We start from the raw sequence: 22,033 nt of genomic DNA on the forward strand, positions 1-22,033 counted from the left end.
ATTTCTCCACATCACTCACAACACACACCAGGCAGCAACCACACACACACACACACACACACACACACACACACACACACACACACACACACACACACACACACACACACACACACACACACACACACACACACCAGGCAGGAACCACACACACCTCCAACACAGACTCCTCTCCAGGGTTGGCCTGGGGGAGAAATAGGCCCCGGGCACTTTTGGATTAAAGGGGGCTCTCATAATTAGCAGCGCAGAACTGACACACCGGTGGGCCCCGCACTCTTATGGACCCCTATTTTCAGAAACGTTTTTTTTTTACGTGTCTGGAAATAGGGGCCCACGAGGGTGCGGGGCCCACCGGGGAAATGTGCGATATGCCAGATGGCCAGTCCCGCCCTGCTCCCCACGGTCTGCATACTTCAAACGTATACCGTCAGCTCTCTTTCTTTTCCACTGAATTCACTTCACCTTTTTCTTCCCTCTCTTTTTCTTCTCTCTACATCTACTCTCTCTACAGTCTGCAATTGGACATACTTCATACTCTCTCTCTCTCTCTCTCTCTCTCTCTCTCTCTGCTTGTTCTCACTCTACTTCTTCTTTTTTTTCTCTATCATCCTCTTTGCCTGTGTGTATGACTACATCTGCCTTTTCATACAGTATTCTCTGTTTCATGCCTTCCCCTATATCCTCAGTGTGCCCATACTTACTGTGACGCTCACAATTTCACACACACACACACATACGCACATACGCGCGCACGCACGCACGCACGCACGCACGCACGCACGCACGCACGCACGCACGCACACACACACACACACACACACACAAGCACGTACACACACACACACAATTTAAAAAATGCCAACATCTCCCCTCTGTAATATCAGCATCTTCTGTCTGTGCATGGCTGCATGTCCTGATATGAAGGCTGCTTTCTCACTGCTTTCTCCCATTTTCTTGCTCTCTGTTTCTTACCACTAGTCAGTGGTGTAGTCTACAGTACCTTTTTATGGTGGGTATACTGTATATTTGAGCATTTTTTGAAGTGGGTTTACTGTATATATTTGTGCTATTCAACATAATGGACCAATCAATTTTAAGTGGGTATACTGAAATCCCTGAATTTTAGAAGTGGGTATACTCCGTATACCCGCGTTCTACGTAGACTACACCACTGCCACTATGTCCATACAGTACTGTATATGAAGACAAGACTTTGTTAACATGCTTATTAACGTTGTTAACATCTGATGAGTAACTTTATTTGAGTAAAAGCATGAAAATCGGTAGGCCTACACATGGAGGCCATCTTAAAAATGTAGTCTTTTTTCGCGACGCCTCCATATCTAGTATTAGTCAGCATATCAAGATGGATATGTGTACCGATGTAAATAATAAGACCAAAGAAATAAACCACTATGAACACATAATAAGCAGCTCATAACATATTAACAAAGTTAATAAGCATGTTATTGGGCACTTGTAAGGGTATTACTACCTGCTTACTAGTGACTATAAACGCTTATTAGAAGAACCTTATTATAAAGCGTTACCCTGGAATCTTGCCACTGGAATCTTACCCCTCACCAAGGTCGACAGAGAAGAATTTGCTGGTAATTCCAAAAATCAAAACAAAAATAGTGTGGAGAGGCAGCCTTTAGCTTCTATGCTGCAAAACTTTGGAACCAGCTTCCAGATGATGTAAAAAAAAAAAATGCAACCACTATTTTATATACTAGACTCAAGATGAAGCTGTTCTCAGGTGCTTTTCCCTAGCTGCTTTATATTACTATGTTTTCATTCTTATTTTTATTTGACCATATGTTTTATCTTAATGTTTCTTTGACTCTGATTTCGTTCTTTCTTTCTTGTTTCCTTTCTTTTTGCTTTTATTTATTTTTTGTGAAGCACATTGGAGTTGCACTTGTGTATGAAATGCGCTATGCAAATAAATTTGCCTTACCTTGCCTTGCCTCACTCTGTATCTTCAGCCTGCCCACTTCCTGTAATGCTGCTCAAAATTTCGTCAGTCAACTTTTATTTCACATTTTTCGGAAAACAAACTGAATTTCCGCATTTCCAATGATGCAATGGGCCATGTTTAAGGCAATGAGGCACTAGTTCTATGGTGGTCAGTGAAAGGAAAGAGTTATTTTATTGATTGTAGAAACTTCAACCAGCAGCAATTGAGGGTTGAACCCAGACGCCCCCTGAAAAATGGGTTTACCTGGCTACCTGTTTTTGCCAGACCGATGCACAAAGAGAATTGAAGTCATGAGAGCCAGACTACTCCCTCTCCTCTCTTCTGCTCTCTGTAAAATGTCCCCTAGGACTCACTGCTCTATCTGATGGATACTCATTTCTTCACTCTACCATTTCGACACACTCTCTCTCTCTCTCTCTCTCTCTCTCTCTCTCTCTCTCTCTCTCTCTCTCTCTCTCTCTCTCTCTCTCTTTCTCTTCACTCTCACATCACCGTTTCTGCTTCTGCAATCAGGGAAGCTGGCAGGGGGGCACAAAGAGGTCTGTTATTCCGGGCCCAGGGAGAGAGGGGGCCCAGAATTGGGGGCGTCATTACATTGTGTGTATTGGGTGGTGTGGCCCTTTCAGATGACTTTGTCCTGGGCCCGGCCAAAGTTGTTAGCGGCCCTGTCTTCGGTATAGAGGGCAGAGGTGATTCCTCTTTTCTCAGTTTCCCTCACTTTCTCTGCAGTCACATACAAGAACAGACGTCTAGCACTGAGTTAACACACACACACACACACACATATACAGACACACACACATATACAGACAGACAGACAGACACACACACACACACACACACACACACACACACACACACACACACACACACACACATATACAGACAGACAGACAGACACACACACACACACACACACACACACACGTGCGCGCACACGCATGCACGCACACACACACACATACACAAACAGACGTCTAGCACTAAGTTAACCATTTCCCTTCGCTGGCTGCTCACATCAGTGGATTGCTATATTTTAGTGTGTGTGCATGTGTGTGCGTGCATGCATGTGCGTGTGTGTGTGCGTGTGTATGCGCGCTCAAGACAGACAGTTGGAAGAGAGGAAAGAGAGAGGCAGACACGACTGCTGCCACAGATAACGTGTGGGTGGATATGTTGTGTTTGTGTTCTCACCTATCATGCTGCAGTCACACTGTATCTGGAATAAGATGAATTCTACATGCAGCAATACAACACTACAGTGGGCTGTGGCCATGCTGTACTGTACAGGGCTTTGTGCATTTACTGTAATCTGGGCAGTGTGTGTGTGTGTGTGTGTGTGTGTGTGTGTGTGTGTGTGTGTGTGTGCGTGTGTGCGTGCGTGCATGCGTGTGTGCGTGTACGTGTGCGTGTGCGTGCGTGCGTGCGTGTGTGTGTGTGTGTGTGTGTGCGTGCGTGTCTGCGTGTGTGTGTGTGTGTGTGTGTGTGTGTGTGTGTGTGTGTGTGTGTGTGTGTGTGTGTGTGTGTGTGTGTGTGTGTGTGTGTGTCTGTGTCTCACACTGTATCTGGAATAAGATGAATTCTACATGCAGTAACACAACACACACTGTGCTGTGGCTATACTGTGTGCATGGGGTTTGTGCATTTACTGTAGTCTGGGTAGCAGTAGCCCCTTAATGCATCTCGTACCCAGTGTTGCCAGATGTGTCTGACCAAATCCCGCCCAAAAGCTTCTCAAAAACCGCCAAATTGCGCTAAATTCTGCCCAAATTCAACAAATTACATGGACTTCTACGGGCCAAAACGGCTGAAAAAAACGCCAAATGGTCATTTTTTCCCATATTTTACCGCAGACGCTCATCCAAAGTAGCCCAATTGGGCGGGCACCCGCCCAATCTGGCAACTGGTCGTACCTCCAGTGACACGCAGTAATAGTCATTGAAAAGTTAACTACCAGTACTACAATACTATGACACAACACGGGGCCTTTAGTAATGAACTACAACTTGGTCATTACCATTCTGGTAACAGGAAATTTATAACGCCATGTCTTAACTGGTTGACCAGCATCAACATACTGTATGATGGCCATTGGATTGTACAGTACTGTACGTACTATATGGTTCATTATAAGGAGTTGATTGTGATCTGAAAGCGCCTTCCAAAACTCTCCACTGTCTGAAAAGTCAAAATACAAAAATGTATTTTCTCATCATCACAAACACCAAGTTGCTCAATGGAAATAGGCTAGACGAAAGTCGTGTTCCAGATCATGGGACAAAATATTAAAACTGTGGGAGTCTTATTAGTGACACTAAGAAGATTATTTGATTTCAAGGGTTTGTCGTTTTGTTCATTTGTGGGCAGGTTTTAAGGTATGAATATTCAATTCTAATGGATCTCTAATGTCAGTAGACGCTAGCCCTGCCAGGAAGGATGATTTCTCGGAGATGGGCTTCAGTTATTAAATATTACTGTATGAGGCGACAACCAATTAGTCAGACACACGCAGACAACCTGAATTACAAAATTAATTTCACAGGCTTTTGGCTGACAGCATGCATCTAGCTTTGTTATTGTTGTGCAGATCTTTGGTCATTTGATGAGATGAATAAAAAAAAAACATTTTAATCGGGGAAGTGGGCACATGTACTCTTACCAAGGGACACATTTCCAAGGCGATGATGCCAAAGGCTAAGACAAGGCAACTAATTAGAGAAACACAAACAAATGTGTTGGCACGTCTATCCTCTCTCTTGGGATCAGCGAACAAACATTCGTATCTCTGGCATCTAGTTGAAACACATTGAAGTGGGGCCAAAACTCAAACACAATATATCCTTTGTGCATGTAGGCCTACAGTACAAACACCACCATTTTGTTGTTTTGTTTAGTATCATTTTGTCTCATCCATTCAGTACATAAGCGAGTTTCATTATGATGATGTAATTGAAGAAATCCAGGAGGCTGGTTTTAATAGGCTACATTTTCACAGTTTTTCCCATGAACGATGAGAGGAGAGTTTCGTTTAATCAAAAAGCGGAGAATATAAATAAATAACTACACGTCTATCTCCATGGGAACACGGTAGTCCAATGAGAGATCACAGCGTGACTCAGTCATCCCGTGACAGTTGGGAAGACCTACAGCGAGCTCAGAAGTATAACAGCACATTAATCCTTTAGTATCAAAACTGAGTAATTCTGTTATGATGCTGATGCACCACAGAAGAAGAAGCAAGATGCAGAGGAGACGACAATAACTCCAGTAAGCTGAGCAGCATTTTGCCTCTATTTAATATGTGGCTGTATACCACTTGGTTTTGGTCTAAACTTTCTGATTCTTAGCTTTTCCCTTCACTTGTCTTCTTTTTTTAATCAACCACATTCTATTCATTTCATTAATTGTGATTAATTAACCTTTTAATCCTACATAGTGCCGCTTGAATCTAATTGTTAAGAATATCGATATGCATGTCTTGTATGAACTGTGCTACACAAATACAGTTATCATTAATTAAATACGCATGTATTATGTATTTATTCAACATTCAGTTCTTCAGTTCTTCAGGCTGCTGAGTGATGCAGCCAGTTTGCAGTGCAGTGGAGGTAAATGGGCTGAGAATATACTGTAAAGAGGAGATCTTATTTGGACTTTGGCACATCAGTTCCTAGTACAGATACCATCAGCATGGTTTTGGAAGGTGCTCATTTGAACAAGGTCAACAGCTCTTATATACGGTATACATGCATCCAAACCTTTCCAAAGAGCACACACTACAGGTTTCTGATGGATGGACTGATTGGCATAGTGGCTAATAGATTTGCTGCACTAATATGTGAATAAAAATGCAGTTGACATAGCGATTAGGCCTACTCGTAGACTAGCGATTAGCATTAAAATGTACCTAAAAAAAACACAAACGGCTGAACACTCATTTCCCTTTCACTGCATCCTTCTCACTTCACTATCTCACTATCAATAGTGTTATAGTCACTAGACTCACACAAAATACATTTTGACCAAAAACATGTTCAGTCACTAAAATGGTGATATCAAAAGAGGAGTATTATTCCACCTAAGCAGCACTGCAAGCAAGCTGGCAACTTCACCCAAGCAATGATATGAAAACAATGAAAAAAATAACACTGTGTACCGGTACAGAAAAACACAGAAGGTTGGAAGTCAGCCAGATAAATTCACTTGGGGTCTATGCCAGCAGTAACCGTAAGCAAGATTGTGGAGCCTTTCAAAAGAGCAAAAACAAAAGATGGTCCCTGAACTGCCCACGTATTTTCTCTTCTGTCTCACAGGCAGAAACCACATCTCACACCTTTGATATCAGACAAACCGCAATATGTCTCTAAGAAGAAACAGAACTGCCGCTGCAGGCATTGGTAGGCTACACAATATGAATTGTATGCATGTGCTACCATTATGTGGTAGTCTACCGCTCAGGGCAGATTCTCATAAAATCAGTTACAGGTTGTTCTCTCTCAAACTCAAGCAGCGCAAGCAGTTACCGTAACTCTTCTGGATAAATAATTCAGAAAAAATGTGTATTAATATTAATATCCTTGCTCGATTCTTTTTTTCATTAGCAATGATGAAGAATCGAGGAAAAAAAATCCTGGATCCAGCTCGTGATCCGGATCACCACCAAAATGAAATCACTTGTTCCTTTTGTAATTTCCAACAACTCCAACAACTCTGCTGACAGACTGACAGACAAACAGAGAAACATAACCTCCTTGGCGGAGGTGACAATAGCACAACAATAAATCACATTTCCCAACCTGGCGGGTCGGGAGTCGAGCCGGCAACCTCTGGGATGCAAGTCTGACGCCCTAACCGCTCACCCATGACTGCCCTAAAATCAAGAGGGCTACGCGACCCCCTGTGGATCTTTGGCGACCCATAAGTTCGGTCCTGACCCATAGGTTGGGAACCACTGGACTAGGAGATGGCGAGTTCGAGAGCTGTCGGGTGGACTGGGCAGGAACACCTCAGTCAAAGAGGGTGGAGTAATAAAGAGGCTTCGAAACCCGCCCACCCAATGCGAAAGTGTGTGCTCAAGTTGGGTCTCCTAAGGGGGCGTTGTCCCTTCCTTTTTCTTCTATTGTTGAGGTGTTTGCATGAGAAGTGCGCTACCGCCATCTTCAGCGCTATGGGGACTCCATTTATTCTCAACCGTAAGACTCCAAAGGTCTCCTAACCAAAGGTCTCCTAAAGGGGCGTTCACCCAACAGAAAGTGGATACCAGATATGAACTAGAATGACTTATCTCTGTCTAGAGTATCTCTGCCTCAGTCACATACAGTATAGGACAACAATAAGGTAGGCTTCAATAACTTGGAGTGGGGAACTGTTTTCATTTGAGGGGCCACTTCAAATTCCTCTAAGGGCCGTACTATAAACACAAACCAGAATTTCCCTGTGCACTTTAGGCCTATGTTGAAGGCAGAAGACATCTTTAAAACAGATCCCGCCTTCTCTAGGTCCCCTGAATATAAAGCCAGCAACCTGCGATAGTTCTAGCAGACCACATAGTCAACGCACCCTATTGCCTATTGGCTGACGCCAGCCTTACCCATACAGCTCTCCACGAATCAGCTGCGCTTTGGTTAATAAGCTGCTGCTCGCAATTGGATGCTGACCTTTGGCACGCTTTACTTAAACTACCGAATTTGTTTTCCTGTCATTGCTTTTTGCAGCTTGTTTTGCACCCACCACCTCCCCTGCTACACCTGACTAATCATTGCCAGACAATGTCATACTGTTGTCATTGTTTCTTGCTCTCTTCTAGGGAGCATGTTGCCTTTCCAGCTAAATGGAAGGTACTCCACCTGAGGATGCTGCTGTTCCCCGTCTTGGCTTCCATGGAGCTAAATGGAAGGTACTCCACCTGAGGATGCTGCTGTTCCCCGTCTTGGCTTCCATGGAGGTCATCGAGAAGCTGGGAACTTCCTCCGAACAGAGCCATACCGCCAAACACAAATGTCTGCATTCTGGAATAAAGCTTCCGAAATGCATCTCTGTTTCCCGTCTCATTTTTGACTAGAGTGGTTCTGACAGAACTCAATTGTATTGCAAATGTTATTACTAAGATTCCATTACAAAACGCATTACATTTCACGTGAAGCTGCATAACATTAAAATTATATCGGGGGCCGAATAAAATGGCCTCAAGGCCCCGCGAGACACAGGTTCCCCACCCCTGGGCTATAGAGTGCATTGTGTTTGATTTGGCGACTCACAGCTGGAGAAGCTGAGAGGACAGGAGTGCTGGTCCATGGGGAAGTTGTGGAGCTGCAGCTGGCACTCGGCATTGATGGTCATCCTGCACAACACAACAGAACAGAACAGGGGTGCATTTCTCAAAAGAGAAGTGTTAGCCTGTTAGCAACTTCGGTAGTTGCCAATGGGGAAATGCATTGAAAACAACAAAGTAGCTAATGTAGTAAGCTACTTTGGTTTCGAGAAATCCACCCCAGAATGGTAAAAAGCAGAGTTGTATAAAGTAGAAGTAGAAGTACTCTTACAGATGTAATTACAACACTAGTGGTATGATATTACATGGTTTCAACTTTGTAATATCATACTACTAGTGTTGTAATTACATCTGTAAGAGTACTTCTACTTCTACTTCTACTTTATACAACTCTGGTAAAAAAAAAGTTACAGTTAGAGTATTTAATTTTTAGCAATTCATTTCCAAAATGTATGCTGCCCATTGACAGATGTTATCTTTTGCAATGTATATTTCATCACCACCATGAATCTCTCTAGCCTGGTTTTACCAGACCACATTAATTACTTCGGAATTCATTTTAGGTAGAGATATCCGATATTGGCTTTTTTGCCGATATCCGATATGCCGATATTGTCCAACTCTCAATTTTCGATTCCGATATCGGCCGATACCGATGCCGATATATGTGGGTTATTTTTCCTCATCACAAATTTTAGGTAACATTATAAATCTGCTGTTGTGGAACAAAATATGCTTAATTTTATTGTAAGGCCCCACTAGATGCATTCTCGAATGCAACAAAGCTTTCCAAATATTAACATCGTCTGTGCAAAATAGAAAAATAATTAAGGAGAAAAGTGTACAGTAATTCAAGCATTATTATATCGGTTTTGATAGGTCAAAAATCCGATACCGATATTGACCGATATTACATTTTATGTTATTATCGGGCCGATAATATCTGTGGGCCGAAATTATCGGACATCTCTAGTTTTAGGTCTGGGTCCTCTGTGCCCTGGAGCACTTGGGTGGGAGGAGTGAGCTCAGCTCTAGTCTGAAATGAGCTCTGACCAATCGCTGGCAGTTGACGTTCATGACGTATGTTATTATGCTCCCAAGTACGTTTGCCTATTGGCCGGTAACACCGGTTGTCTGAAAACCGACTGAAGACCCTCCCCAGAGAAGCGTAATCAGATCAAATTACGAAGTAATTTACAATGATTGCCCTGGCCTGTCAGGCTACAATTTCTCATTGTTCATTATGACCAGGAAGTTAAACTTTCCATACACAAATTATTGGATCTTCTCCATGTCAGCCATTTTGAATTACCTGTCATAGACATGTTTGTCCGCAAAACCTAATGTACTTTGGTCAGACCAGGAAATACTGTCTTCTTTACAAAGCAAATATTCATGAGACTATTGTTTTGAAAAGGAGTCAGTGACGTCTCAGCAGTAACATGTAAATGTGTAACAGTGACAACCAGTGCCAAGTTTGTATGGATTTAGTTTCTTTGTTTGTTTTTAGTGGACTATCTATGGAACATATTCATTGCAGCACATCAACCACCCATTACTAATTAATTTATGGGCATTATTTGCCGTTACTATGTGCAATAAATGTCACTTGACGACGTGTGAGCCCAAAAAAGTTACCTTAAAGTGTACAGTATCCTTCCACTACTAGATATTCGTAGAAGCTGATTGGGCGTGGTGATCCAGTGTGCCTCGGCGTCTTTTGAGTTCCGGAAGATGGTGTCCGGTATCCATATAAGTCCCACCATGTTGGCCGTGAGCGTCAGCAGCTTGATGGTGCTGTTGTACCTCAGACGGGTGTCTGTCCAAGCCTGAGCAAATATGATGTCGATCTGGTACTCCTGCAACCGAAAACAACATGGAGAGACTCGTTTGGTTATTTGTATTTGTAGCTCATTTCATAAAGAAAGGGGGTTAAAAGCAGGGCTCTAAATTAACTTATTTCATCATCAGCCAAAATGGCTAGTAAATGACTAGTAAATGGCTAGTAATGGCTAGTAAATACACACAAACAAAGGGGAAATGTGCAAAATAAAATCACAAGAACAAGGTAACTGAAATAAGAATTATGGCATGAAAATGACAATTAATAAAAGTTAAGACAAATAAACAACAAACAGACAAATTAAAGTGAGACCAGCTTTGTCTTCAGTCTGCTTTTAAAGCTAAAGGCTAATTCGCCACAATTGGTATTGACAAGCAGTATTATCAATCAGTAGCCTACTGGTTTTTCTCCTGTGATCTCAGAGACTGCTTGGTACATACATGTACAGTGGACAACACTTCTGTTAGAATTTCATGCACTCCATAATAGGGGAGAAATAAATAAATACCAGTTGGTCAAATCACATCAGTTTCATTTATTTGTTTAATGTGTAGCTGTACATATAACATAGGCCTACAGTATATGTCAATAAACTTTGAACATGAATATGAACTAGTGCAAGATGGTGTCAGGGCTGAAATGCACGTCTTCCCCTTGGGCTATAAACCCCAACTCCCTGACTGCATGTCCATGGATTACCAACTGCCTTAGGCCTACTGGGTGGTGAATAACAATGACTTCATGACCAAAGGCAGTCTTTGACTTTCGAAATAACTAAAAAAATAATCACAGATAAAGCATTCCGCTCATGCACTTCTACATATAGGCTACATTATGAGCACAGCACTTCTATTCATGCAGGTCTACAGTACGTATACATTGAGTGCACTGCACTTGTCTTCATGACTAGATCGACACAGATGAAATACTTCTTCTTCGAGACCACATATAGACATACTGCTCTCATCATCCGTCTTAGACACAATGCCAGGGCTTTACTGGCCATCTGGGACAGCGGGCATTTCCCGGTGGGCCCCCGCACCTTCGGGGACCCCTATTTTCAGAAATGTAAAAAAAAACAAGTTATTTTTCTGAAAATAGGTCCCCCTAAGGGTGCAGAGCCCACCGGTGAGTCAGTTCTGGGGTGAATTTCTCAAAACCAAAGTTGCTAACTACAGCAGCTACTTTGCTGTTTTCAACGCATTTTCCCATTGGCAACTACCGAAGTTGCTAACAGGCTAACAACTTCTCTTTTGAGAAACTCACCCCTGCTCTGCTAATTATGAGGGGCCCATTTATTAAGTTAAAAGTGCCCGGGTCCTCTTTCTCCCCCAGTCCTGCCCTGCACAGTGCTCTATAGCTGTCTCATGGAGAGCTTGCAGCTGTTATCTTCTGTGAATTAAAACGGGGGACTGAAATGAAATAAATAACTTCCACACACATTTTGTCACCATAAGCTGTTATAGTCTTTGTATTGCCTTCAGTGTCATCAGCGGTTGTCAGAGGGCTATTCAACTTAACTTCTCGCCTGGCGTAGCGTAGGCTATGGTGTTAATGGCAGCATATGTAATGGCTTCTCATCTTCTCATCTGATTATTGCAGAGCGCTGCCTGCCTGTCAGTCTACTGCAACGCTACTCAATACTATTTGACACCATAGCTGAATATTTCATCAATTTCAAGCCACACGGCAGCTCATCAGAGTTATTCAAAGGCTACATGCATTTGCTTGTAATGGAATGAAAAAATATGGGGATTTCGGAGACAAGGGGGAAGGGAAAGGGGAGAACAGAGAGAGGAAGAGAAGACTGAATTATGATCAGCTGTTCAGTACAATATCAATGACTATTACTCGAATGGAAGTTAATTAATATAATTTATTTTCTTAGCAAAAGGCTGCAAGTGATTTTTCATACAAGAGTGAATGGTTGAGTGAATAGTTGCGTGTCTGTGTGTCTCGTGACGTGCTGCTGCAGTAGCATATCTGTCTTTATGCCCCCAGCCCTCCTGTGAAGTTCACACATTGCCTTTGGTTATGGAGAATCTTTGCCAACCTCCTTGGGTTATTTATTCTTGTGTTACAGCCTATACTGTATGTGCTTTTAAATTCCATGTGCCATAAGTCTTATAGCTTATACTGTATGTAAGGAAACCCATCTTTCTCTTAAACAGTAAAACCAGTTTAAGATAAAAAAAACACTATTTGAGGCACTCCTTAGTTTAAAAAGCCTTTATTAAATACTGGATACATGCCTACGCGTTTCGACCCATTGTCTTCATCAGGGCATGAAACCAGTAAAACCAGTTTACCAATAAAGTAAACTGAACTGAACTGAACCGAACCAAACTGAACTATCCATACAGTATGATGCATACTACACTTGCATGGACGAAAAAGATGCACATCATTTATTCACTTGTGAGACCATTTTGACCATTTAGATAGTTTCCTCTTTCCTCTTAAGCCCAACTTTGGCTATCTACAAAAGCTTTCAGACTAGAGAGAGTCACCGTGAATTATTCAAAGGTTGAGTGCTACAGTGTTGCCTTTTCCAACTCTGACATACTATGCTGACATGATGTTTCACTTAATAGAGGAAACATGACATGCTGTAATACACAGCGGTTTAAACTGTCTGTCTTCTACTGCACAGCACACTGTTGACTGTCAAGTGGACTGCATTCATTCAAACTGAATTTTAGTCCTTGACAGACTTTTCAGCTATCCAAAGCACTCTCCTTTGAGTCAAGGTGGTTGAAGTATTTCAAAATCCTTTGCTCCGAGAAATAAAGTTAAGAAAAGTAAGCAGTGTGCGGTGTCTCTTGAATTTTGTTAATTGATTCACCTTCTCCTGCCTCACACCTGCACCTGCATTACTGAGGGCTTGTGCACAAGGACTCTCTTGCACTGTGATCCTTTATTTTACATCGGGGTAAACATGGTAAAAACGTCCAATGGTTTCACATGTCTGGCCTTCTGGACAAATTTTAGTCTGTTTTAGGTTAGGCATAACATTGAGTATATGGATGAATAATAATTCCGCTGGCAAAATGAACTGGAAAACAAATGAGAAACGAACGACGAGACTGCAGTGTGCAGAGTGAGGAGAAAGGCCGCCGTCGACGTCGTCTGTGTACACAGAGAATGAAGTGAAGGCAGCTCTGTTAAGTAGACCATTAGTCATTCACATGATATGAGACAGAATTCTCTGCTTCATTACAACGGAATTACAGTAAATGAAATCACCACCAACAAAAACAACACCCCAAATACCAGCACCATCCACAGCACCAACAAACTCTCTTCGAGACTTGGTCTGACGAAGAGCATAACAATTAACATTTCCCAAACGGCATGGTTGACTCACCTCCCTTGTTTTGCTACTGGTTGTTTGCTTCCTGACAACGTAGTAGGAGTTCCCGATTTTTCGGGAGCTCAGAAACAATATTTGTATTGCTCCTGGCCCGACTAGAAGCAACGCTGATGGTGTTGCGTCACTAGGAGGGCACCAACCACAGCACCAACAAACAAACAAACAGACAGACACATACCAAAGATCTTACATAACTCCAGGGACTGGAAGGTTTTATCAAAAAGGGAGTTCAAGGCACTCTTCTGAAGTGATAAGACATTATTTCCCCCACACCAAAGAGCACCTTTGAGATTTTTTTCAACAATTCTTGAGCAGTTTGGAGTTTCTTCACTTCATGACTGGAAGGTTTTACTTCATTCAACAGCTCTTGGCGCCGATGCCACAGGTGCCTGAGTGAAAACCTGCACTGCAGCACATTAAGCATTCAGGACAGAGTAAAAAGCTCCAAAACGCCAGAACCAGAAGCGGTCCGCCATATGAACAAGTCTGCTGCTGTGTATAATTGATGGGGACTTCTTCTCTCCCTGGTTTGTTTTGGTAGCCATCTGCTCTGCTCTGCTCACCTTTCCAGAAGGTGAACATGGACATGCAAGCCAAGGCAAGGGAAAGAAAAAATAAGAGAATGTGGCAAATAAAATAAAATATGAACCAAGGCCTACAAAATGAAAAGAAGAAAAAGCTAAAAGTTAAGAGCAAAAAAAAAAGAGTCGATTGGAAACTGAGGGCATGAATCAGCAAAGAGAGAGTACTGTGTAAAACTGTGCACACATTGAAAAAGTGAAGAATATAGTTCGCTTAACTCCATACAGCTGTGAAAAATGTTTTTGCTCCTTTTACCTGTGTGTGTGTGTGTGTGTGTGTGTGTGTGTGTGTGTGTGTGTGTGTGTGTGTGTGTGTGTGTGTGTGTGTGTGTGTGTGTGTGTGTGTGTGTGTGTGTGTGTGTGTGTGTGTGTCTCTCTCTTTAATCTCTTTTTATTTCTCTCTCTCTCTCTCTCTCACTGTCTCTCTTTCTCTCTCTGTCTCTCTTTCTCTTTCTCTTTCTCTCACTCTCTCTCTCTCTTTCTCGTTCTCTCTCTCTGTTTCTCTTTTTATCTCTCTATCTCTCTCAGTCTCTCTGTTTCTCCCTCTCTCTCTCTCTCTCTCTCTCTCTCTCTCTCTTTTTTTTTCTTTCTCTCTCTCACATCCATCACATGACTAGCACACATTGCAGCCACTAGACACAGAAGGCAGTAAGGCTGAAAATCACACTTTGCCTCTTGGTTTCTCTTTTCATCATTTTGAGGAGGTTAACAGTGTTTTCATCATTTGGAAATTGTGTGTAAAGCAGTCACTGTTGTTCACAGTTACTATGCAAAACAAGTGTAGAAACTCTTAGTGCTGCAGTACAAATGGATTGTTTTGGTACATTTTGCAAATTGTTATTTTGCAAACTAATTGCAAAGATATTTTGTGCTAAATGTTTGGCTAATTTGGTGATAGGTTTGTGGATCTGTGTGAAGAGAATGGCAAAAAAGAGCTTTAGTGAACAGAAAAAACTATAAATGTCCATTCATGTTAAGTTGGTGAGTAATGCTGTTGTTGTTGTTGTTGTTGTTTGTGTGTGTGTGTGTGTGTGTGTGTGTGTGTGTGTGTGTGTGTGTGTGTGTGTGTGTGTGTGTGTGTGTGTGTGTGTGTGTGTGTGTGTGTGTGTGTGTGTGTGTGTGTGTGTGTGTGTGTGTATGTGTGTAAAGTATGGTTGATGAAGCGATACTCACCATATCAATAGAAGAAACAGGTCCGATGCTGTTCACATATATGTCAACATCAACGACTGTTGGTTTACCTTTAGGACACAAAACAGCAAAGGTACAATCATGTACAATCTGAATCTTCACCAATGGACCCACTGATACGGAACAGCACAGCATACATGGCAATGTTAAAGTGATAGTTCGGAGTAGATTCACCCTAATGCCATTTGAACTGTGACATCCATATTGGTACTACTGTAGAAGTTGGCATATGATTTTAGTGTGGCAAGCTTGAAGATGCTGCCAAGTTCCGTTAGCGCTTATACTAAGCTATTCGGAATAACTCTGTAAATCTGCTGATGTTCGCCCAAGGTAAAAAACACTTTGGGTGGACTACTGGATTGGTTTCATATGGCATTAGGGTGAATCTACTCCGAACCATCACTTCCAGAGGAAATTGCCATTTGTTTTACAACTCTAAACCTGACCAAAACACTACACAAATAAGCTCCAAGTGGTTGTCACTGCTTGCGATGGCCATCGGGTGAGGATTTGTGATCATGTAATGAAAATACTGTTGAATTCAGAGATTTACACTCCTCTGCCCTTCATTCCACTGCCCTTGCCCGACCTCCACGCAGTCTTGGCAAAAGCATTGGGCACTTAAACTGTCTTGGGCATCCCGTGATAGATAGCGTGGGAGACAGGCCCTATATGTCACAACATCAGGAGGAGACAGGCCCTATATGTCACAACATCACAACATGTCACCTCCCTTGCTATGAATAATTCTGGTGGACTCTCTATAATTAACTGTTCTCCTCGCACCTCTGGGAAACTCTAAAAGGTGTGGTGTGGTGTGGTCGCTTTAACCGCACGGCTGCAGGGCTATTGGGATGGGGATGAGAGCTACATCCAACACACACATGCACGCACGAACGCACACGCACACGCACACGCACACGCACGCAAACTCACTCGCACACACACCACATTCACACTCTCTCTCTCACAAACACACACACACACACACACACACACACACACACACACACACACACACACACACACACACACACACACACACACACACACACACACACACACACACACACACACACACACACATATCTATTTTTGAAGAGTCTCAGTCACACATGGGGCCACATGGAAGTTTAATGGCAATATATTTTATATATGCTTTTAGAGTGTGAATGCATGTGTCTATCGTACTGTACGTACATGTGCTTATGCCATCTGTCATGGTGTGAAAAGTGCTATGCGATAGACAGAAACACATGGACACACGGAGGCATATACGTAGCCTACATAAACACCTGGGAAAACAAACATGTTCAGAAAAGTGCACGCACACATGCACACATGCAACGCATGCACGCATGCACACATGCACACACACATAAACGCATGCACGCACACATGCACGCACACATGCACGCATGCATGCATGCATGCACACACACTGCAATATGTTCATTGACAGGTGTGAATGTTCCCTGAAATTGTGATATGTTGAAGCATATAGGAATTAGCTAGATAACATTGGAAATGGTCACATTTTGGGTAACACGGTAAACAATGCAGTGTTGTAGAGTGTAATCAAAGTAATCTCTAAGTTATGTCTCTAAGTTGGTAAATTATCAGCATTTTTACAGTGTATTATTCCTGTAGCTTGCTGTGTGCTGTTACGTGCTGTAGAACTCAAATACTTACTGAGTGTAAACTTTATACAATACCACCTTACAGTTACTTTTCCATCCCCTTGTGTCCTCAGGCCACGCCCCATACTACACCGTGGCCAACGCATTTTACATTAAGTGTTAGTTCTTATCCAATCTACGTTCTTTGGTGCTTACTCTTTCAACTACACTTTTGGCAGTTGGTATCACATTGGACGCAGACAATGGGAACAAAGAAATTATACCCATTGATCAAACCCACAGAGAAATATCTCAGTGCCTGATGAACTGGCTGAGGCATTCAGTAGTATCTGCATCAACAAAATGCTGCAGCTTGATCCCCCACAGAGAAGAGAAGGCAGCAACTCATACTGAAGCATCAAAAACACATCTCCCGAAATGATGAAGAACACACGCTTACAGCATGCACGCAACGGTAAAGGAGGCTCCTGTGGGATACTGTATACACAGCCTGTGACAGCGGCTAAGCAGCACTACCACTTACACTGCACATCACATCCCTACTAAGGGGCGGTTTCCACTAGGTCCTAGTATGCAGGGCTCGAGTTGTAGGGGGATGAGGGGGATGCCTGCCATCCCCCCAACAATGAAAATGGTCAAAAATCATCCCGCTCTAAAACAGGCCTCCCTTCTTCACATATTCTATTAAAATTGCACTTTTAACAACATTTCCAACATTTTCTCGGGGGACAAACCCCTGAACCCCAAAATAATCAGAATCAATCTCTGACCACCCCCTCACTTTGATTTTACAACTTGACCACTGCTTGTATGACCTCAAGTGGTCCGTCTTCGAACGTAATAGCCTTCCAATGCTCGGTGCCCTCGGTATTGGCATTGTTGCAAGAGCAGTTGAACCAAGGCAAGGCCTTCTCTACCGTTAAAGGGACACTGTGTGAGATTTTTAGTTGTTTATTTCCAGAATTCATGCTGCCCATTCACTAATGTTACCTTTTTCATGAATACTTACCACCAGCATCAAATTCTAAGTATTCATTATGACTGGAAAAATTGCACTTTTCATACATGAAAAGGGGGATCTTCTCCATGGTCCGCCATTTTGAATTTCCAAAAATAGCCATTTTTAGCTGCAAAAATGACTCTACTTGGACCATACTAGAAAATATTTGTTTAATACTTAGTAAACTTTCATGTTAAGATTAAATTTGGCCATAGGCAGCCCAGTTTCAATGAGCAGTATAGTTACAGTACCTTTTTTGACCATTTCCTGCACAGTGCCCCTTTAAAGTTTAAGGTCTACCTGGCGGAGATTTCAGCGTGCCATGTGGGGTTGTTCGGGTCTAACTCTCTGGGTAGCCATCCACTAGTGTGCCGATTCATGAAAGGCGCTTGATTGTGTGCCGATTCATAAGGCACAGAGACACAGCCTGTGCCAGCGGCTCAACCCTCCCACCTACACTACACTGCACATCGCATCCCCACTAAGACAGGTCAGAGAAGAGAAGAGAAGAGAAGAGAGGGGAAGAGAAGAGAAGACAAGACAAGACAAGACAAGACAAGACAAGACAAGACAAGACAAGACAAGACAAGACAAGAGAAGAGGGTCTTTTCTACAAGCACTGGCAATGCTGAGGCAATGTTGAGAAAGTATACTCTTGTCCATCATGCTGAATTTTATTTACACAAACAGAGTGTTGGCCAGTGACTCTGTTTGTGTAAATAAAATTCAGCATGATGGACAAGAGTGTGTGGTATCTTCCCCTCTGAAGTGAACAACTCGCTACCTGCACCTCGAAACCTCTCCTCCTCCAAAAATGTTGAGAAAGCAAACATTTTTTTAGAAGGAAGAGTGACTTTAAAGTGGAGGGAAGTTGGAGTGACTTTTAAAGTGAAGGGAAAATCAGAGTCTTTTTTTTTACTTTACTTTTCATTTGACAGATGCTTTTTAACCACAGTGACTTACAGACTTGAGGACATAATCATAGCCAACATCACTAGCAGATATGAAGTGTACCAGACATATACAGAACAACAAGTGCAGATGCAAAGGGGGGGTTAGCATTTTTTTTTAAAGTAAAGTAGAGTACACACACAAGAGTCTGGCCTGGGGCTAGGTCAGCTCAAACATTAGTCTAGTACAGGGTTTCCCAAACTGGGGTGCGTGCACCCCTGGGGGTGCGCGGCCTGCCATAAGGGGGTGCACGAGCTGAATAGAGCAATGGTGGATATGTGAATTTTTATCTAGCATTAATGAACATTAAGTAGTTTTTAATAGTATGGTGCATTATATGCTGGAAGGGTCCATCTGAAGTGTAGTTTAATTTAGTTTCTATTGGAAGAGAGGTTTTTCTAAAACAACTGAGCATAATGTACAGTGAATGAACAGTGAATCCATACTTATAAGGCCATCAGCACACCAAAATATTCACTCAGGGGGTGCGCGAACCACATTGAAATGTACAGGGGGGTGCACAGAGAAAAAAGTTTGGGAACCACTGGTGTAGTAAATGGTCACGAAATAGGAGAGTCTTTACTTGCTTCTTGAAGTCTGAAAGAGATGTGCCTAGTCTTGCTGTCTCTGGTAGACCGTTCCACCACTGAGGAGCAATGACAGAGAACAGTCTTGACTAGGAACGTCTAGAGCGAGCAGGCGGCATAGTCAAACGGCTTGTGCTGGAGGAGCATAATTCTCTTCCAGGAACATAAGTTCTTAGTATGTCCTTCAGATAATTTGGAGCCGTTTCTGCTGTGGTTTTGTAGGCAAGGGTCAAGGCCTTGTGCTTGATCCGGGCAGCGATCAGTAGCCAATGCAACTCGATGAATAGAGGAATAACGTGTCCTTTTAGGGCATGGTAAAATGTAAGATGAATAGTTTTCCAAAAAGGGAGCATTGTATTGAATCAAGAATATCAATCAATCAATCAATCAATCAATCAAACAATCAATTAATCAAACGTACTTGTATAGCACATTAGCATACGTTAATGTCATTCAATGTGCTTAAGAGCAGAGAAAAGAAAAGAAAAACGACAGAAAATGTGCATAATGGTTGGCAAAACCCCCTCTAAGATCAGGCCATAGCTGTCTTGGCTTGCCTAGACACGCGAAGGGAGGAACCAGGTCAAGTCCACACTGTGACACACTTTTGAGGTCATTGGCGACACTAACGACCTCAGTCCTGGATGCAGCCTCACCATCCCCCTGCCTCCCTCTACTCCCCTCCCACCCCCCTGCACTGCCTCCCTCTACCCCCCACCCCTCCCCCCACCCCCACCCCCTTCACTACCCCATGTCACCAGGGCCGGAGTAAGATGGCCTGCGGCCCCTAGGTTACAGGTTGCAGTGGGGCCCTGCGGAAGGCATATTTCATGACAAATTTACATAGACAGTCATAATTATGAACTAGGAATTAAGGATAACTTGTCTACCAACTGCACTCAATATGACACATGACTTTTTCAATATTGCATCCTGTCACAATTTCACATTTTTCACTTTTGGCCATTCAGGGCCCCCCTGGCAGATGGGGGGCCCTAGGCAGCAGCCATATCTAGCCTGTGCGTTAATCCGGCCCTGCATGCCACTAGACCAGCAGCAGCCCTGGAGACAAACGTGATTTTTTTTCTCTGCCAGGCTGCCTGCTAGAGCTACCAAATCCAGAGGCCACTGCCCTGATTTTTCAGAGCAGCATCCAGCCCCTTCCACTCAACCCCCTTTTGCTGCAGTGTTCATTCATTCATTCATTCCATCCATCCCCCCCAATTCTGTTTCTAGTTGTCTGACTTTACTCTACGATTACGGTTATTCAGAGTAATTGGAAGTGACCTCTTCGTTAGGTTATCACTTGGTGCTATCCCATGTACAGTTCTGATGATGACGATCTAATCTCTTCTTGCTAATTAATTATCTCAAGTTGTTATACCTACCTGGGGACTTTCTTCCTGTCTCTGTGGCACAGTGGTGATGCCCCATATAGATGAAGAGCAATTCTTTCCAAAATGAGATATCCGACATTTTTAACATTTAGCATTTTGATAGTGGAATTGACTTGTTAAGGAGTCCTATCATCTACGTATGTTATGTGTGACTTCTTGCCATTCAAATGTTTTGAGAACATACTTCTTAAACCTCTATAAAAATGCTTTTTGCAATGCAATTCAATGGAATACACAACACAAACATGTAAATTTCCCAACATTGGATATATCTCATGTTGGAAAGAAGCTCTTCATATATACAGTACCTGCACTCAGCAGAATTTTCTTTGAAAGGCCACGTGCTTTAATTAGCCCCATTCGAGGAGTACGGAAAGAATAGTAACATGCAAATCTGCTAATGTGTGTATGTATGTATGTAGGTATGCATGCTATGCCATACAGTATTTCATCTAGCCAAACATGGGGCAGTCGTGGGTAAGTGGTTAGGGCATCAGACTTGTAGCCTAAGGTTGCCGGTTCGACTACCGACCTGCCAGGTTGGTGAGGGGAGTAATTAACCAGTGCTCTCCCCCAACCTCCTCCATGGTTGAGGTACCCTGAGCATGGTACCGTCCCGCCGCACTGCTCCCTTGGGGAGCCATTGAGGGCTGCCCCCTTGCACGGGTGAGGCATAAATGTAATTTCGTTGTGTGCAGTGTGCAATGTTCACTCGTGTGTTGTGGATTGCTGTGTCACAATGACAATGGGAGTTGGAGTTTCCCAATGGACTTTCACTTCACTTCACATGAATGACATTGACTTCTGTGCTTCCACCATTGGCCACAGAAGTGGAAGGGAGTATAGTAGAGACATGTCCTTTCTTTCCAGGATTTTAGAATATGTTTAAATCTTCCAATATGTGATATATTTTTTACAATATTGAATTGAATCTAATGGTATTACTCGCCAAAACTATACTCGCAATTTAATTGTAAATTATATTAAAATAACTATGTTGGAATGGTATAATCAACTACAATCTCCACAGCTGAGATAGTCACATTACTAATAACCACTGCTTGCGTGTTTGTGGTACAGCTAGTGTGTGTGTGTGTGTGTGCGTGTGTGTGTGTGTGCGTGTGTGTGTGTGTGTGTGTGTGTGTGTGTGTGTGCGTGTGTGTGTGTGTGTGTGTGTGTGTGTGCGTGCGTGCGTGTGTGTGTATGTGTGTGTGTGTG

The 22,033-nt window shown here is 42.8% G+C and overlaps 1 protein-coding gene across 1 annotated transcript in view; it reads right to left on the reverse strand.

Annotated features, from left to right (window-relative positions):
* Nucleotides 1-22,033, reverse strand: part of LOC134459582 (gamma-aminobutyric acid receptor subunit gamma-3-like) — a 71,633-nt gene that overhangs the window by 19,557 nt on the left and 30,043 nt on the right. The window contains exons 3-5 of the mRNA XM_063211935.1: nucleotides 15,223-15,290; nucleotides 9,891-10,111; nucleotides 8,239-8,321 (exon numbers count right to left, since the gene is read on the reverse strand). Of these exons, the coding sequence (XP_063068005.1) occupies nucleotides 8,239-8,321; nucleotides 9,891-10,111; nucleotides 15,223-15,290 (372 nt within the window). The remainder of the gene's footprint in view (nucleotides 1-8,238; nucleotides 8,322-9,890; nucleotides 10,112-15,222; nucleotides 15,291-22,033) is intronic.

Source organism: Engraulis encrasicolus, chromosome 12 (assembly GCF_034702125.1).
Source record: "Engraulis encrasicolus isolate BLACKSEA-1 chromosome 12, IST_EnEncr_1.0, whole genome shotgun sequence".
Taxonomy (NCBI): domain Eukaryota; kingdom Metazoa; phylum Chordata; class Actinopteri; order Clupeiformes; family Engraulidae; genus Engraulis; species Engraulis encrasicolus.